Source organism: Anas acuta, chromosome 3 (genome assembly GCF_963932015.1).
Source record: "Anas acuta chromosome 3, bAnaAcu1.1, whole genome shotgun sequence".
Classification (NCBI taxonomy): Eukaryota; Metazoa; Chordata; class Aves; order Anseriformes; family Anatidae; genus Anas; species Anas acuta.
The window spans coordinates 22,421,020-22,439,145 of NC_088981.1; the positions used below are offsets into that span (position 1 = coordinate 22,421,020).

The following is an 18,126-nucleotide window of genomic DNA, read 5'->3' on the forward strand; positions in this document are numbered from 1 at the left end:
GCCTTCATTAGCGTGTCAGAAAAGCTCACATCAAATAAAACCTTCTCTATGGGCTCCAGCAATATTCATTTACTCAAAACACTTGGATCTTTTTTTTGTGAACGAAAAAACTTCAGCGCTTATTTCACTTTCCTAATGAGGAGAGGTGAAGGTGTGATAGAGGTTGTGTACAAAAGGAGAGGGAGCTTTTTTATGTTATTTAAAGGTTTAGGCAATTCCTTTTGAAAATCCTTTGGAAAAAAATCAATATGTTTGTAGATGTTTCTCACCTTTTACGAAGCAAAGGAACAGTACACTAGGTTAAAATTTCAATAGGTGGGAGAAATACTTCAGAACTGCAATAACCAAATTTGCTCTTAAATTAGTAAGTACCTATTTTCATTGTCTGAGTAACTTTCTGCTATCTTGGTGTTTATGAATTAGCAATACTTTTGCAGTTGCGATAAATACTAATGTTACGCTTTTAGTTTCTGTGAGACAACTGCAAAACCATGGTCCCTATGTTAAAAGCAATTGATACCTTTTTTTTTTTTTAAATAAAAAAATCATTTTAATTCCAATACCTTGCTATTCCCTGAACTAAGAACATGAATCTGAAAAAGCAACCTTTCTGTTGTTACTACTGCTATTTCTATTTTAACTGGAGAAACATTTTATGGACTACAGCTGTATGGATTCTCCCAAACGATGGGAAAAATGCAGTGCTTCATTATTTGATTACAGACAAGTTAATGTAGTAATTACTGTAACAACATTGGCAAAGTGCATTTCTCCTGTCACTTGGGAAAATTTATATTGTGATAGTGACTTTCACTGCAATGCCAAGATGGTGCTTGTAATTTAAATACTGGTGTTGTGAGAGTGATGGAATTAGTACTACTTCTTATGTCACATGTGTATTTTACGTTCAGATAAAGTATCCTGTTAGTTTTTCCCTCCGTGGTCAGTCTGGCCTATTTTACAAGTGACATTCTGCATGTGTGCACTTACGTAAGGTACACTTCAGTGCAGTTCGTAGTGGAAAAGGTACACCTGTGGGAAAGGAATGTGGATGAGAAAATGGAACTGTGTAAACATGTTTATGCAGCTGCATTTTAGTGCAACTTATTAGAGCTCTCTTTATGGGATAAAACTGTACAACTGAAGACAAGCTATTAAAAATTTCTCGGAAACATTGTAAGTTTTTAGATAAATCAGAAAATATGCATCTCCAATTCTGCTTCCAGATGTGGTTGTACTTGAACAAGATGTCTTCATAGTAGTATCTGGAAACTTTCAGATGGTAGTACAATTAGCTTGTGAACTTTCCATATTAAAGCATTTTGCAGAGTATTAAATCTGTCATGATTAATACACAACTCTTTGTGGTGTAAATAAATGGCCTAAATGCTCATGTCAATGTAGGGGACTTATAAACTTACTAGCTTCTGAAGATCGTGTGATATGGGACCTTAGTTATTTTGGAGCCTCAGATACATATTTCAATGCAGAGCAAGTGTGGTGATCTGGAAACATGCAAAGTAAAAGACTTGCCTCTGTTAGATCTTCACTGAAAAATAATTTAATTCATGTTAGTATTTCTAGTCTGTAAGTAGACAGAACTAGACGGTTTTACATCTCATAAACTTCAGCTGTAACATGACATTGTGAATACCTTTTTCAATTAGATACTGAGTTTTAAGAAATACTGCTAGCGCGTCTTTTTTTTTTTAGTGGGGGGTGGAAAGCCTGGAAAATGTCACTATTCTACTTTAGGAACATTTTAAAAAATCAATAAAAAATACTTAAGAATCCCACTTTGTTTACAATATCATATTGGACTGACGTTTTAATTACACAAGGGACTGAGATGATATTGTCCTAGGAGCTTTATGGACAATGAAACTCACTCTTTGCCCCCAGAAATTTACTTCTGTGCTTTGACTTTCAGTGTTATTTGAGATGATGTGACCTTAAGCATCCAGTTTCCAGAACATTGAAAGGATGTGTTGGTATCTGTCTCATAGAATGAAGTCTGTAGAGTTTAAATCTCCCAATTACAAGTCAGAAGTTTTGATATCTTGAAAGTGTAAAAACATCCAAGAACGAACACACACACACACACACACACACACAAGTCAAAAGTTCTTTGTTTATCTTGAAAGCTTAAAAACACCCAAGAACCACCCCCCATACTTCAGCAATAGCATCTGACATCTCCTCTTGTCCCCTTTGGGTTCAAAGCTTTTCGCTGTCTACACTCGCTTCCTCCTCAGCCTTTCTTAAGCATATCAATTATGGAAGAGTGATGAACTCAGGGACGAGTGGAAACTGGAGAAGGACGGACAATTTACTTCACGTTATCTATTGATCAGACAGTATTTCATCCTTGTGGAATTACCAGTCAGAAGGGAAGGCTCAGTACTTAAAGCTTCAGCTATAGGGATATGATGATACTGAATCCACTTTGCTTATGTTGCAACCTATATTTATATCAAAGCTTATCTCCTCTGCCCCCTGAGGAAAAATAAAATGTATAGAACAATGCCAGCATAAGAGGAAGTGAGCTCTTATACTTAGATACTTAGTACTTTGAATTTCATCCCCTTCATCCTGTATATTCCTGTATCTCAAACAAAGAAACCCACAGATTTAAGTACTTTCTTCACTTGTCTGCTTTTTCTCTTTAAAATACTCTTTCTGTCTGTGGATGGGTAGCACAGATGGTGAGTTAGCTCCGCTGTGTGTTCACAATGCCAGTTTTGAGTCTCCATCGCAGGAATACTGTCTGAACACAGTTATTTCTTTTGTTTGTTTGTTTTTAGGCTCAGTTTAGGTCTAGAAGCCATCGCACTTGTCTGAGACTGCAGCCCTACAAGTCAGTTTCTTTGCCACATAATTGGTTGACCTAAGAGCATTTGGGAGCACTGTGTAGGCAGTTGGGTATCTCTGCAAAATTGTATGGTATGACGGGGCCAGAGCTGATCTAGTAATCTCTGATGGGTCAAGCTGCCTCAGACTGATTATTTTCCTGAGTACTGTGCTCCCGGCATGTCCCCTAGGTAGTGCTGTAATCTGGAAGTTCCCAATGTGTGCCTCTGAATAATTAAGGTAGCTGATGCCGTTTCAATATTACCTCAAATGTTGCACAAAAACATAGTTTAGTGTGAAAAGAATAGGGTTTTACTATGAAAAGTATAGGGTTGGCTTCATAATGTCTTTCCCAAAGGTGTTGATTGTTTTAAATGCTGTTTGGTAAGCTGCTGCCTGCAGTGCCAGACCATAGCAGCTGAGGTGCAATAGCAAATATTTTGTCCAAGAAAAATCACTAGTCAGGAAATTCTGTAAATGCATAAGAATTGTAATAAAAAAATCATTGTAGCTGTAATAAAATGCTTGTGGAGTGCATGTACCACATACAGAACTAGTGCTGTCATTTTAACCTCTAATTAGCTCTTCTATTCCATTATTCCCTCCAATTTATTAGCAATTCAGCAGAATTTCTGCAGCACCTGTGGTGCCCTGTCTGGCCTTCAAGGATTTCAAAAGCCTCTGAGATTTTTCCCTGAGCACTTGCGTAATCCAGCATCAATTTGTCCCCAGAGCACCCAGCAAAAGCCACCAGCTCTCCTATTAAAGTTTAACATTGTCAAAGTCCTTCAGCCTCTTCTGAATCTCTCTAAAAGAGCCTGCTGTGACAATACACATCTGTGATTAACGTCATGTTAAGCTCGGAGGCATGTGAAGATACCCAGCCAAGAGAAGGTGCAGGGAACAGCTGAGGCTTCAGTGTTGGAAAAATGGTAGCTCAGTAGCAGCTCTTGCTTGTGGGCAGCCCAAGCTAGCAGGAGGGGATGGTGCCTGTTGGCCTTGCCTGATGTCTTCAGGAAAGAATTGTGTGATCAAGACTGCCAGCTCCTTGTAGCTTGTTTGAATAGAAGAGTGATCAGACTTCCTACCCTGCGACACAGGCTCAGCCATGCTTTGTAAATACAAGTCTAAGCTAGAATTCACTTTAGGCTTATCTTTTTATATATTACACAATATATTATATTTATATATATATATGTATATATTATACTATAATTCAGTTGACACTAATGTGGATATCCTCATAACAGTATTTTAATTTTTGAAGGATGTACGTAGAATTCTGGGATCTACATTATTATTTTCATTAGTATTTGATTTTATACTGAAGTTAAGCATACAATGAAAAACATTACTTTAAATCATATTTTTTAACGGATCCGTATGGCAAATTATAAGAGATGATTAGATTGATAAGAGATTGGAATGATAACATTGTAAGAGATTATATAAGACTTATACCATCTTGAAGATTAATTCAGTCAAACTTCTTGTTCATTTTCTTATTTGTGCATGGTGAGGAGTTAAAAATTCATTGTATTTGATAGAAGCTGTTGCTTGTAAAATGTCTTGACAGATACCTAGATAGGTAAGAACTTCCTGGTGGGTTGAGGAGCATTATGTTGACTTAAAGCAAGACAGAATTAGTATTGCAGACGTTGTGTAGATTCTATGCATCCATGCATTTCCAGATGGTGGATGGCACGGTGTTACTCATTTATCTTCTCTGGGCCTCCTCAGATCAAATCTGACATCCGTGATCTGTCTTTAATCATCCTAAGTTCTTCCATCCTTTCCACCTCCCCTGTTTTTTTCCTCTGCCTGTGTTCCACATGGTGCAGAGCTTGGTTTTATTTCCTGATTGTTCATTGGCAAGTGATGAAGTAAGCACTCGATGTCACTGGAGATGCACAGAGGGACACGCAGCAACATTAACGTAGCACAGAAGTGGATGATGAAGGGTGTATGGTGATGCCAAAAATTGGGAGTGTGCCGGCAGGCGTTAAACAAGGTTCTGGGGGCACAGTGTAATATATGGGGAAAAGATTTCTTCTTGTAACCACTCACAGTGTTGAGTTTGCCTTTCAGATGCTGTAAAGCCAATAATTGACTAGGTCTGTAACTCAAATATATGATAAAGTATTCAAATCCAGTTCGTACAGGAAACATTTTATTAAGCATAACCTATGAACATGCATCATATTTTCACTTTACTATCATCCTGGGGAACAAAGTGCTTGCAGAAAGTTGATGAGCCAAGATATACTAATGCTATTTTGTGTAGTACATAAAATATTTAGAACTTTAATAGATTGTGATCCTGTGGATTTCTGGAGTACTCTTCCAGATATTGAGGCAGTGAGAAAATGTTAATGAGCCTTTTGTAACTTCTTCGAGGTAGTTAGCAATTAGGCATGACACAGTATCAGCAGTGAACTGATATACAGTAATATTTGCATAATTAAGAACTTCATTAATATAGATTTGAAAACAATGTAGAAGTTTGACTTTGGAGAAGTAGTTTTGTCCAGTAGATAATTCTTGTGATACTTCTAAGCAATTATTATATATTTCAGATATTCAGAAAGTAAATACAGTTCTGTAGTCCTACTTCCATTTTGACCTGATTTCAAGCTGTGTCTTTCAGTATTGGTATTTCATTTAATAAATATGAATTCCTTGTACAGACAGTCCTGCATCATTAGCACTGAGTGACTCTACACTGGTGGAAAGTAAGTTTTCTATGGGAGAATCCATTAACGTCAGAAAAAATGCTCTATATACAATCCCGATGGGGTGTGGGGGGTGGAGAAAGGTCAGCTGATGCCAGTAAAATTATTTTTAAAGGCGAGAAAGGCAAGCAACATCGAAGGCACTTTTTTTTAAGGGGAAAAAACAAAACAGTAGGGAAGCAGAGCAGTCTTTCACCACCTGTTTAAGACTGGATCCAATGAGCCGGAGGGACCTGTCTCGTGTCAGAATTGGACCAGAGCTACTGAGGTCACTGTGAGGTTTGCTTCAGAGATACCCAGAGCTGAGGGAAAAATGGGAGCTGCCTGGCACCATCTGAGGCTTTGCAGCCGATAGGAGCGTACCCTGGTAGAGCAGGTTGCAGCCTGCCCCTGGCATTTCCCCTAGCACTGTTTTTAGAAGCTCCCGGTGCTGCAGCTCTGTGCGTCCAGTGCCACGCTGAGCTCCTTCCAAGCGCCACACGCTGCTTCCTACATTTGGGCATGGCAGCGGGGGCTCCAAATCACCACACAACCGATCTGAGGAGGACGCGGAGGGCCGAGGCCAGCCCAGAACCCGCTTTAACGAAGTTACAGCGGGCGCAGCTCCCGCTCCCCTGCCTGCTGCCTGCCGAGGGCCGGGCGGGGCGGAGGCCGCGGCTTCGGGCAGGCCCCGCCGGGCCCAACGCCGCCTCCCGGGGCGGGCAGGGGGGAGCCGGCGGCCGCGGGGAGGCCTCGCCCCGCGGGGGGCCCGGCCCCGGCTCCGGCTCCGCCCCGGCCCCGGCCCGGCCCCTCAGCGCCGCGGCGGCCGCCGGCTGCTCGCTGCCCGCCCCGGGCCGCGCTCTGCTCAGCTCCGCTCCGCTCGGCTCCGCTCCCCGCCCGGCCGCCTCAGCCTCCCCGGCGGTAAGTGCGGGCGTGAGGGGCCGGGCGGGGAGCGGGGGGGGCGCGGGTGCAGCTCGCCATTGTGCTCTGTCCCTCATAGCCCCCTGCGCTGTGAGGGACACACAGGGACCCGTGCCGGGCGCTGCCTGCGCTGAAGTAAAACCGAGGCAGCCGTGCGAAGCCAACCGCGGCCGGGCTGGGCGTGCAGGGCCGCCGAGCCGCGTTGTGCGGCCAGGTGTGCCGCCGGCCGTGGGCCTCGGCTCTGGGGAGCGCATGGGAGCCCCCCCGTGCTGCCGGCAGGTGCGGGTTAGCGCTGGTGGCAGCCCTGACGGGTGTTCCTGCACAGCGTGCAACCAGGAGAACAAAAGCCCTGTTTCTAAATAGACGGCCAGGAGTTTTCTTAACCTAGTGCAGAATGGCACAGCGTGCTCAGGGGGTGACAGCGTGCAGCCCCGGCTGTGCCCGAAGAGCGTTTCTGGCTGTCTCCGCTGTGCTATCCTATAGTATCCTGAATGGTCATCCCACAGCAAGAGGAACTACAAATAAAAAAAGGTTTTCAATACAGCCGATACCTTCTACACACAGAAGGATGCATATTTCTCCCCTCTCTTTGTAAACTGAATCAGCACTATTTTGGTTCGGAATATTTGCAGCTACAAAAACTTAAATATCTTTCACGTGGTAACGGCAAGTCAGTAAATCAAGTAAGTAAGATTTAGTGCGATGAGAGCCTACCAGTTGTAACCAATGTTTGGGTTTTTTTAACAGATTTCCGTGCTCTTAAACCGTGCTGAGGTATACCTGCTTTCCAGAGCTGTGCATTCCTTTCTTACTGTGTTTTGCTCTAAGCGCGTCTGTCTGTAGCTCTCTCTTTCCCTTTCCAAAACTCTGATTACGTATGTGGAGCTTTCTTCTTTTCATTTTCTTAATACCTTTTTCCATTTTCCCTGTGCATGTATATTTAAGAGTTTTTAAATGAAACTTAAAGGTTGCACAAAACTTGTGGAAGAGAATTTTCAGGGCTCCTTGTTGTTACTTCTACTGATAGCTGAATTGTCTTCATGATGAACTCTGACTTTAGAACGACTTTGTAGTTAAAGCGCTGCAATTGATTATTTTTTTTTACACACAGCTTGGCAAATGATTTCTGTAAATATTGTTTTACTGTTTGTGCCAGGAAAAGTAACTTCAGCTTAAAATCAAAGTGTATTTCTGAAGTCCTTGCAAAATCTTTCCCACCCTCGGCAGCCTTTTCCAGCTCCCTCCCCCACAGCTGGTGGGGGGGTCATGCTGTGTGCCAGCTCGGCAACACTGATTCACCGGTGCCCATCTGCAGCGTGAGCTGTGGTGCTGGCATGGGGACATCTGGAAACTCCCTGTCACGGGAATTGCAATTCCTGAGCCAGCCTGCGATGCAGGAAATGAAATCTTGGTGTCTCAGGTTCAAGACGGGACGGCTTCTTAGCAGGTCAAGCTGTTGGGAGGAATGGAAGAATTAACTTTTTTTTTTTGAATCACTGGGTTTCAAAACCTAGTCAAAATGAAAATGGAGGAGGAGAAATTTCCATTCTGCAAATCTCTTCTGCTTCACAACTGTATTCTAACTACTGCTGCATGGCAAAAATGCTTAGGTGGTTGAAAATCTGCTTAACAGGGAGACATTGAGAAAATCTATATTTATAGACTGCTCAGCAAATAAACTGACCGTAGTTGCATTTCTCAAAAGTGGGAAGTGCATTGTATCGATCCTCAAAGTGAAGTAGATTTGTTAGTAAGTATATTACATAAACTTGCGTGGTGAGGTTTAGAGATTGTTCCAGAAGATAAAAACACTTACATATGTGTGTATATATAAAATATGCTTTAAATTCCTGAAAACGAAGTGGAAAGGACAGAGAGTGCTTGTTTTCTAGTGTCTGTATTTTGTATAGCGACAGCTTTTCAGGAAGACACAGTGGTTAACAGCTGAAATAGAAAAGCAGGAGGCAGGGTATTGAGAGAAACCAAGCACCACATATGAATGCATAGGAGTAAGAGCTGGAGAATTTGAAAAATGTCTAGCTGAGAGCCAAACTGGAGATCAACAACCATAAAACATTAAAAAGCTGTTTGTCTTGCTAAAGAACACTGCGGTGATAGATAACTAGACGTCTCCCATAAAAACCAATATCAAACACCAGGCACCACCTGTTACTTCTGGGAGCGCTGAGAAAAAGCAAAGCTGCAAGGAATGCTGGTGAAGTGAAGGAGGAGAAAACCCTCCTTCGGGTGGCTGTGCACTGACTGGCACAGAACCCAGTCTGGAGAGGGTTTACACTGGGACTGCACAACCCATTTGCCACATGAAAAAACTTGTAGCTGCTTAAGGGACTGCAAGCCCGTTATAATATTTCATCTGGAAGGAGACTTAATGGGTAGCAGTGGGATTGTTAAACGTTGCTTATTTCAAGAATGCACTGCTTCTGGAGTGAAACCGCTTCAGATGAACTTTTGACATGAAAAGACTCCTGCCCCCCGGCTTCCCTCCAGACATAAGCTCACGTCAGAACCGTTGTGCTTTGTGGCTGACAGGGCTGGAAGGGCCAGAAAACCCAGACCAGTTTGGTGGGCTGGGTGGCATGCTGCTGGGTAGAGCTGCAAGGCTTTTGATAACTTTAAAAACAGCTTTCAGTTGTCTTACCCTAAATGAAAAGAAAATAGTTTTATAAAACTCTTTGGTTTTATTTTGGTACAAGATGCAGAGTTTTAGATTACGTATCTTAAGTGGTTAAAAATACCAAAAATACAGCAGTGAACTTTTTTCATCTTCTAACAATCTATACATTATCTATACTAATATGCTAGGCTATACTAAATTTCCACTACATCATTCCTTCTTGAACTTGCACTTCTGTCATTCTCAATTGCAGGCATTATGAGGCCAGATGGGATTTGTTGAACCAATGTTTTTTTAAGTCTTTAAAGTGAAGAAAAAATCTTTCAGTTGAAGCCAAAGGAACAGGTGAACTTAATCCAAGTCTCAAATGAACACGCTAGTTAGGGAACACCAAATCCTACATAGTTCCAGCATGGTACAGCATTACTTTATTTCCTGAAGGGCTCACAATACAGATGGCAGATGTAGGCTGTGTTCGTTGTTAGCTCTACAAATAATAGAGGGATTACTCCATAAAACTGTCACTACGTCACATTGCCTCTGCGGACTGTGGTACTGTCCAGATATGACACTCTTCCAAACTTACTGCTGAAGTGCTTTCTTAGCAGTTATTGTTATCAAGCATCCAGTAGTAGTGGGTAATTCTGCTTTTCTTTCCCTAGCAGTCCAGCTGGTATAATTTCTGAATACACATTTGTGTTTAAAATAATGTGTGTCCAGCTGGAGAGGTGAAGAGAAGGGTGGATAACCAAGTATAGTATATTAAACATCAAGGTTTATGCTTTTTTCTAATTGAACGTATTCTTCTGTTAAGTAGGGCTGTATATATTCAAACCGATGTTATATCCACAATGTATCCACAACCCTCATTCTCAGAGACTGTTTTAAAGTACTCTTGCTCCATTTTTTTTCCTCCCTGGATGCAGAGGTTTGTTTTCCCAAGTCTACATGTTAATACATTCTTATTTTACATAGTGCATTTAACTTCCCTATCTGTGCATCCTCTAAAGGCGAGATTCTCAGTTACCTGTTTCCTTGGGCCATTCCGTTTCACAGTAAACTTCCCAGTCATTGCAGTTGGGGTAGCGGAGACAAAACGCAGCAGAGATACAACAACTGCTGGTGAAATTTTGGTGCCAGTGGAGCAGCACACTTGTATAAAGCATGACACAGGGAATATCACAGGACATAATATATAGTACCTTCAAATGGGCAAGACGAATTGAGATAACACTGGACTTGTCAAGTAACATCAGCCATCTTACATTTCGTTTAAAAAAAAAGCAGAGCACACAATGTTACCAAAGCAAATGAAAACAAGCGGTTCAACCGATTTTTGGCAATTAGTTTTAGCAACAATTCTTCTAAGCTCTGTTGGAATAAAACACCTAATCATGGGACTGCCTTAAGCATGCAAAGTAGTTTTGCTGACTTTAAGAGAACATGGAAAGAGGCTCAGGGTGAGCAGATACTTCCACGTCTTGATCAGACTCGATGAAAATGGGTAGAGCTCAAGCGCTTTTCAATGCTTCTGAAGGAAGAATCAGTTTAACCTGTTATTTTTTTATAGCTTGAAATAGTTCATGGATGATCTGTTCACCAGGGGAACAAAGGCAGAGTTATATCGCTCATGTTGTACTGCTGATGGTGATTTCTGGCATTTCTTGGAATTTACTAGTATCTGTAGTTCTATTTTCTGAAAATTGAGTTTAAACTGAAAAAGATGCAGGTAGATATTACATCCACTGAAAATAAGGCATTTTATTTTTCATCACATTAAATGCAGGCTGTGGTGCTGTCTGAAACTAAAGTCATAATCCCTGTGTTGGTGTTCAGCAGCACAGACACTGCGAATGTCTCTGCACGGAGAGCACCAGCTCCCAAGGGTGTGAGTTGTAACACTTGCATCTCCGTGCTGCAGGCACACCTCGTAAAGTGATTCCTTCATAAAGTGATTCGAAACAGCCACTAAAAATTATGCAGTGTTATCTCAATTGCTGCGTGCACAGATGTCCTGGGTTTAAAGCAAAAAGAATGTGGTCTTTCATCTCCAAGGACTCGGTATCTGCAGGATCTCCATACCTGATTTTCAATTACAATAATAGCCTGCAGAGCTGTAACTTTCAGCAGTTTCCAGCAGTCTCAAATAATGATATTTAGTCCAACTAACATAGAAAAAGAAATGCGACAACACCAGCATGCAATGAATCTGTTACACGAGCGAATGAAAACAATCAGGCAGAAATTCCTAAAATGCTGCCAGCCGACTCAATGGGAGCTTTCTCTGCCTCGCTGTCCCTCTGTCTTGCTCTCGTCCACTCCAGCAGCCTTTGAAGCTGCCTCCAGTTTGCGACAAAACTTGACTGTTCAAACACAGCACCATTTCACATGACTAATGCATCTCTTCAGGCTGAACCAAACTTTAGCCAAGCACTTGAATTTACTCTCTGTGCTCTGTGAAAAGTCTTCAATGGGCTTGACTCGCTTGGCCCCGGGAGGGGGTATCGGGCAGGAATGTGTGGAATTGGACTCGGGAAAAATCACCTTGTTTAGCACATATTCTCCTGCTCTGACTGCTTATCTAAATGAAAGTGACTTCCCAGGGAATCTGACTCCGCACATGATCTAGAACAAATAGCGCGGGATTAATTTTTGTTTCAGCAGCGAAGGATTTAGTTATGTCTCGGGGAGATCCTGCGCAGGGGGGCTGCTGGGGGCAGCATTCCTCTGTGCAGAGCGCTTTCTGCTCAGAATTAGCATTCAGGCAATTAAATAGCTCAGCTGGCTGGGAAGGCTTAGCTCTGAGCACTCGGCAAAGGTAACAGAGAAGAAAATGAGTTAGAAACTTTCTCGCTTATCTGTCTTAACCTTTGTGTTGTGTCTCTCTGCAAAGTTCAGCGTCTGTAAGGCAAGCCTTGCAATTTCAACTTGGAATGTTGCTGTTTGAATTCGGTACTGGAAGGTTAATGTGACTAGCTAAAATAGTTATAATGAGCTGATCCTAATTTTTAAGCAAATGTTGGGTTGTTAGTGTAAATAGCTTATAATTAGTTTGTCCTTCATTCTTCTTTCTCCTTACTCCTCCATCCTCCCCCTCCAAAAAAGCCATGTAACTTGGGAAACAAATTCTTACCCTAGATAAGTGTGATGTTTGACCTTCCTTGTTATTTATCAAAATCATCTCTAGCTTATTTCCAAATCTTAGTAAAATACAACTGGAGATAACATGGGGAAATTATCTATTGTCAGTTTTGAGTTTGAGACAAGCTCCTTCAAAATCAATAGTTTCCTTCTCCAAAACTAATAGTTTTCACTTATTTATGTTTTCCTCAACAAACAAACAAACAAACAACTTTAGAACAAAATCTTTAATATCCTTTATTTTCAGCACAGTGCATTTCTTGATTGCTTATAGAATACGTCACTTGTAAGGATCAGCTTCTCAATCCGCCATAATTGAATGCTAGGATTTTTATTTTTTAAGCTTAGGAAAAGCGTGTTGTCATATTATATATTTTTATTATTTGTAATAGTTCATTTTGAACTTTTGCTAAAGAGCTAGTCTACCACCCAGCAATTTTGACAGATGCTTGATTTATTTAAATAAGGATTTTTCAAAGAACATCTTCAAAGATATGAACATGCCCGGTTTTCAGCAGAAATGGGAGGATAAGAAGGAAAGCTACCAAAGCCACACATTAGTGGTGATTAAACAGTTTATACTGTGTGGTCCTCTCTCCTGCTGGCTTTCAAAGCACACAGGCAAAGCTGCAGTGCGAAGTTGTGGATCGTTAGGCAGTTTATACGGAAGTCTGCTTTCATAAATAGTGGCCATTACTTAGTCTTACACAAAATGATCTTGTTCCCCTGCTTCTCAGCCATTACTTGTTGGCTGTGACCCAGAGACTGTCATTTGACTTGCGTTTTGCTTTAATTACTTAATGTAACTTTTAGTTGAACAAGAATGTCCTTCAAAACCTTCCTGATGACATGTGACCATTGCCCTGTGTTAAGAGAGATGAGAAGAGCGTTACTAATTTAAAGCTAAAGCTATTTCTGAGCGTCTGAAAACACTGCAGCTCTGTAAGCTTTATTTTTGTTTCTTCAGGAACATCTCCTATCCATCAAGAACTTGGAGCATGGCAATGAGTGATGTCAGCGAGTCGGTGATTCTGAGCAATGGCAGCATCTTGTCAAATGCTTCTGGCCCAGGCATCATTGCAGCTAATGATGGAGACGTTGCTGTCCAACAGCTCTCTTCCAAGGAAACACCAAGAACAAAAGCAAGTCCAAACGGCTGCCTGCAACTCAACGGTACAATCAAACCCTCCTTCCTGCCTTTAGACAACCAAAGAACTCAGCAGATGTTGTCGCAATGCTGCCACCCCTGCCCATACCATCACTCTTTAAGTAGCCATAATAACAAGCAAGAATGTCATTCGGTGGTTGGCAGCTCAGCATCATCTCCTATGACTTCGTGCTGCATGCAGCCACACACTGAGTACTCAGCATCTATTTGCCAAAAACACCCACCCATATATCAACCTGCCTGCTGTCTTCAGCCCTCCCCATCCTTCTGCCTTCACCATCAGTGGCCTGACCATTTTCAGCATCAGCCTGTGCAGCAACACATAGCCAGGATAAGGTAAGCAGATTGCAGGTTTGTGGTTGTTTTTAGTTCTTTGGGTGGGTAGCTGTTTCCATAAATATGTCATTTTCTTAAGAACAAACAAACAAAAAAAACACATCAGAAAAGGAAGATGAACAAAATTTTTTCTCTAGTGTTTTTACAAGCTAATCTTTTATTTGTTAACAGCATGGTTTTTTTGGAAGTATCCAAGTCAGGAAAATAATTTTGTTTTGCTACATGGATATTACTGAAATGAATGAGTTCTTTCTGAAAAAAAAAAAAAAGCTGTTTTTAATTCTTGGGGATTGTTTGGAAGCCCTTTAACTCTTTTCAAAGACACAATAAACACCTGCATTATGTGAAATGAACTAATGCAGAGGTAGCTAAGACAGCACTGAAAGAACTGGCATATCTACATTGTCTAAACAAAACCCATATTTACCTCAAAAGGTGCTTTAGAAACTATTTTCAACATCGCCACTCATAAATGTGTTGGCTGTTTTTTTTCTCTTTGTCAAATCAGCTTTCTCAGTGAGTTGCCTCCATGTGTTTTCAGCTTATCTGCTAAACTTTAAAGTTGTGCTAGGACTGAGAAACTTTGGATTGTTCCATGTTTTGAACCTTTCTGTCCTCCACTTTAGAGAAACTTGCCTCTATCTGTTAGTTTTGGAGATCCAGTGACAGTGATCCTAGCTAGGGGGAGCAACAATCACAAGGAAAATCTGCTACAGCCTGCTGGTTCTGGGGGAGATCACTGTCAGTCCAAGAGGCAGTTTGTAAAAATCAAATTCCCTGTTGCAGTAAGACACCTCTAAGCTTTTTCACAGAATCACAGGATTTCTAGGTTGGAAGAGACCTCAAGATCATCGAGTCCAACCTCTGACCTAACGCTAACAGTCCCCACTAAACCATATCCCTAAGCTCTACATGTAAACATCTTTTTTATGCAAGTTTATTTTTTTGTGAGTTGCACTTAAGCCAGATTGGATGGTCTTTCACTGGAGCAATAAAAGCTACCCATCTCCCTGTTGTCCAACATTTGCATCCTTGCTCTAAAACTTGGAGCTACAAGTTATTCTCAGACAGTTATATGCATTTTGCCTCAATGGAATGTATGCACTAATTTTAAACTTCTGAGAATAGTGGGACAGACTGGGACAGATATCCAATGTGGAAAATGTCAAAGTGAATAAAGCTTTTTTCCTTAAGGTAAAAGCAGATGAAAATAAGGATAATACAAAGTATAAATCAGCTTTCCCCTGCCAGTCGTTCCTCTTACAAAAGGAAAAAATCTTTATTGTTGGAACTGCTTCAATCCCCCATTCCATATGTGTTTAACTATTAAGAAAAGTTGAAAACTTGCATATAATTCTGTATGCAGAGGTATGGAGGGAAGTTGAACTATTATTGAATCGGTCAGTTGTACTTTCTAGTGTCAAAATGGCAGCACTAATTTTGCTGTTTTTCTCATTCTGAAACAGGTCTGTTAAACTTCATCTGTATTCCATGGTCTTGAGGAAGGGAACAAATTTGATGCAGAATCTGTGTTTCTGTTTTTACTCCAGATAAGAGAACTGAAAAGTTAATTAAGATATGATAGAATAATGATTTCCATAGTATTTCAGAAATAGTATGTTTTTGTTTGAGCTATTCTGATTAGGATCTTGAACCAAGATGCTTTTTTAATCTTGCACTACATTACCATGACATACATTAGTACATAAATGTACATAAGTTATTTATCATTTGATAAATGTTCGTCTTAATGTTAGCAGTCAAACAGTCAAAATAAGGATAGAATCTGGCCTTTAAAGCACCTGTAGTTAGTAGTTATTAGCTATCTGCACTAGCATACTCTACATATCGCTATCAAAAGTTTGTTTATTTTCTGGAATTCCTTCTAGAACTGAATCTTGTCATCAAGAAGATGCTTGCAAGATGCAAATTAAATATTTTCATCAGTCTTCTAAATGCCACCCAGCCTATAGTTGCTGTCACCTGTTTCTAGCTCTAAACATGGTAAATAGGACTCAAGTCTCTTGCCATGCTGAGAAAACTGGACTTTCACATACATTTTACCGCCTTAAACTGGCAGTATCTACACTGATGGAAAATGCATGCATCAGTTATTAGCATGGAACCAACCACTTTTTCTCTCTGAACAGCCTACAAAGTGTGTCTGAATATTACAGCCTTCTGTTGCATTGTGAATCCAGTTTATCATGCTGTAAGACCATTGCCAATGAAAGTACGTTGGTAGATGTTAAAAAAAAAAAAAAAGGGGGGGGGGGGCATTGCAACTGGATGCAGCCTTGCAGAGGAATGGCTCTATGCTCAAGAAGCAGCAGTCTTATTCATCAGTAGTTACTTTGCAGTGCTAAAGAGAAGATTAACACTGTACATGACATATTTTTAAATGATTTGTTCCACACTCTGATATTATTATATTTTGAGCCTATAATCTGCACAACATCTCCTTCTCTAGATATTTTTCCTAATTTTTCTAGGCTAACTGGAAATCATCCAGTTCTATAATATGTGCATGTTTTAACATGGTTATTTAAAATGCAGGTTCTCATATGATACATTAACTAAATTCAGAATGCAGTCAAACTAGCTTTCATTTTGGTCCTTCATAATTTAAAAATATGCATTCGAGTATTGTTAAAGTTTTAGGTCTGGGGGGTGTGATTTGATAGAGGGGGGCGAATGCTTTCTGCAAACTATATCACTAATGCTTACAGCTCCGGGCAGGTAACCAATTATTTCAGCACGACAGGTTTTGTCAGGTTTTTAAGCCCAAGGCTTAACATTTGCTAGTGACCTAATGTTAAAGGAATGTGGGTCTGGTGTATCATTGGGGATTGTAGTATATAAAGAAGACAAATTGAAATAATGCCACGCTTGTCCTGTCCTCTTAAAGGTGACTAGATGTGGAATTTTGTAGTGTTCAGCTTTGAAGTGTAAACTAAATTACATAGAAATGTCAACTGTGCACCATAACTTGAATGTCTAGGCAACTGGTAGTTTTTCAGATGGGTGAAAAAGGCTTGTAACATAAATTAAACAAAACATTTGTAGTGATTGGTGGTATACGATGTAAAGGTGGCAAACAACTCTAAGTCTATTATGAAAGCAGGTAAAGTAGGTAACTGTTGCCCATAATGATTCTGATTTTTAGATCTTTTTGAGGTTGAAAGATACTGAACAAAATTTTGTGTTATTTTGTGTACATTTTTAAGGTGCTATGCATTTTAACATGTTCATACCTCTTTTCCAGTAGGCAGAATATCTTGACAGCACAAACACGCCCTGTGAAATTCCAGCTGTCTGTTCATATCAGAATGTAATGGTCGAAGGGGCTCGGTTTGCTTTCTAACAAATGGTTTTTCGACTTACCAGTTGGGAACATGGTGTGATTAGTTCTTCTGTTCAGGTACTACTGGAAGACTTTTCCACCATGTCCCTTAAAAAGGCTCGTGTTGAAGTAATCCTTTATGTCTGAAAGTGCTTACGTATCAACAAATGTGTGGCCCTGGAAGGTGGGTGGTTATTGCCTCTCCTTTGCTTCCATCTGCTTCTGTAATTATCAGCAACCTTCACCGGGTAGGCAGTAGAAATAAGAAAGAGGATCCAAGCAAGGCTGTTAATCTGTTGTTACCCAAAAGAAGTGGAAAAATCATGAAGACTGATGTTTGACAACTGGAAGGACCGAGTTAGGAGTCACTAGGGAAGAGTGAAACCATGCAGCCTAGTAGCATGTTTATTGGGATGAAAGAAGGATAAAATAAATAATGAACAATTCCATATTCCAGCAGATCTAAACACTGCAGAAATGTCTAACCAGAAAACTCTTGAGCATTCCTGGTCTTTTTCAAAATCTGTTATTTATATATGAATGTATACATGTAAATAGGGGCAGAAGAGGAAGAATGTGCAGAAATGGTTCAGTAAGTTGTCACAGATTTGTGGAAAGCATGTGGTAACAATGCTGTCTATAGCTGTTGTGTCTGCTACCCAATTAAATTGCTTCTTTCAGATTTGTATGTGCACTTTTTGATGGGAAAACACTAATTAAAAAGTAACTGTATCCTTACTAATCTTGATGATAACTCTTTTGGAATTGTGTTTTGTGATACAATTTAGAAAACTTGAATCTATGAACTCAGAGACAAAAGGTAAGGGAGAAGAGGTCACGGAGCTGTAAGAAGTGGTGATAAGGAAATGGCTCCAATCTGCCAGGGCATGTACTGCTTGCAGTTCTGCAGTATTGGACCCATAAATTCACACAAGTTCTCTTTTCTTAGAGTAGACCTGCTTTATATCATCTAGCATTATTTACATTTCAGGACTATAATGTTAATGCTTTTGACTAAAGC

The 18,126-nt window shown here is 40.6% G+C and overlaps 1 protein-coding gene across 10 annotated transcripts in view; it reads left to right on the plus strand.

The window, feature by feature from the left end:
• The window catches only part of DISP1 (dispatched RND transporter family member 1), an 87,682-nt gene that overhangs the window by 39,203 nt on the left and 30,353 nt on the right, over window positions 1-18,126 (plus strand). For 9 of the 10 annotated variants that reach the window (XM_068676063.1, XM_068676065.1, XM_068676071.1 and 6 more), the window contains one exon: window positions 13,226-13,762. In XM_068676063.1, coding sequence (XP_068532164.1) covers window positions 13,226-13,762 — 537 coding nt within the window. Of the gene's footprint in view, window positions 1-6,332; window positions 6,483-13,225; window positions 13,763-18,126 lie in introns of those variants that run through there. The other variant, XM_068676072.1, reaches the window with a different exon arrangement.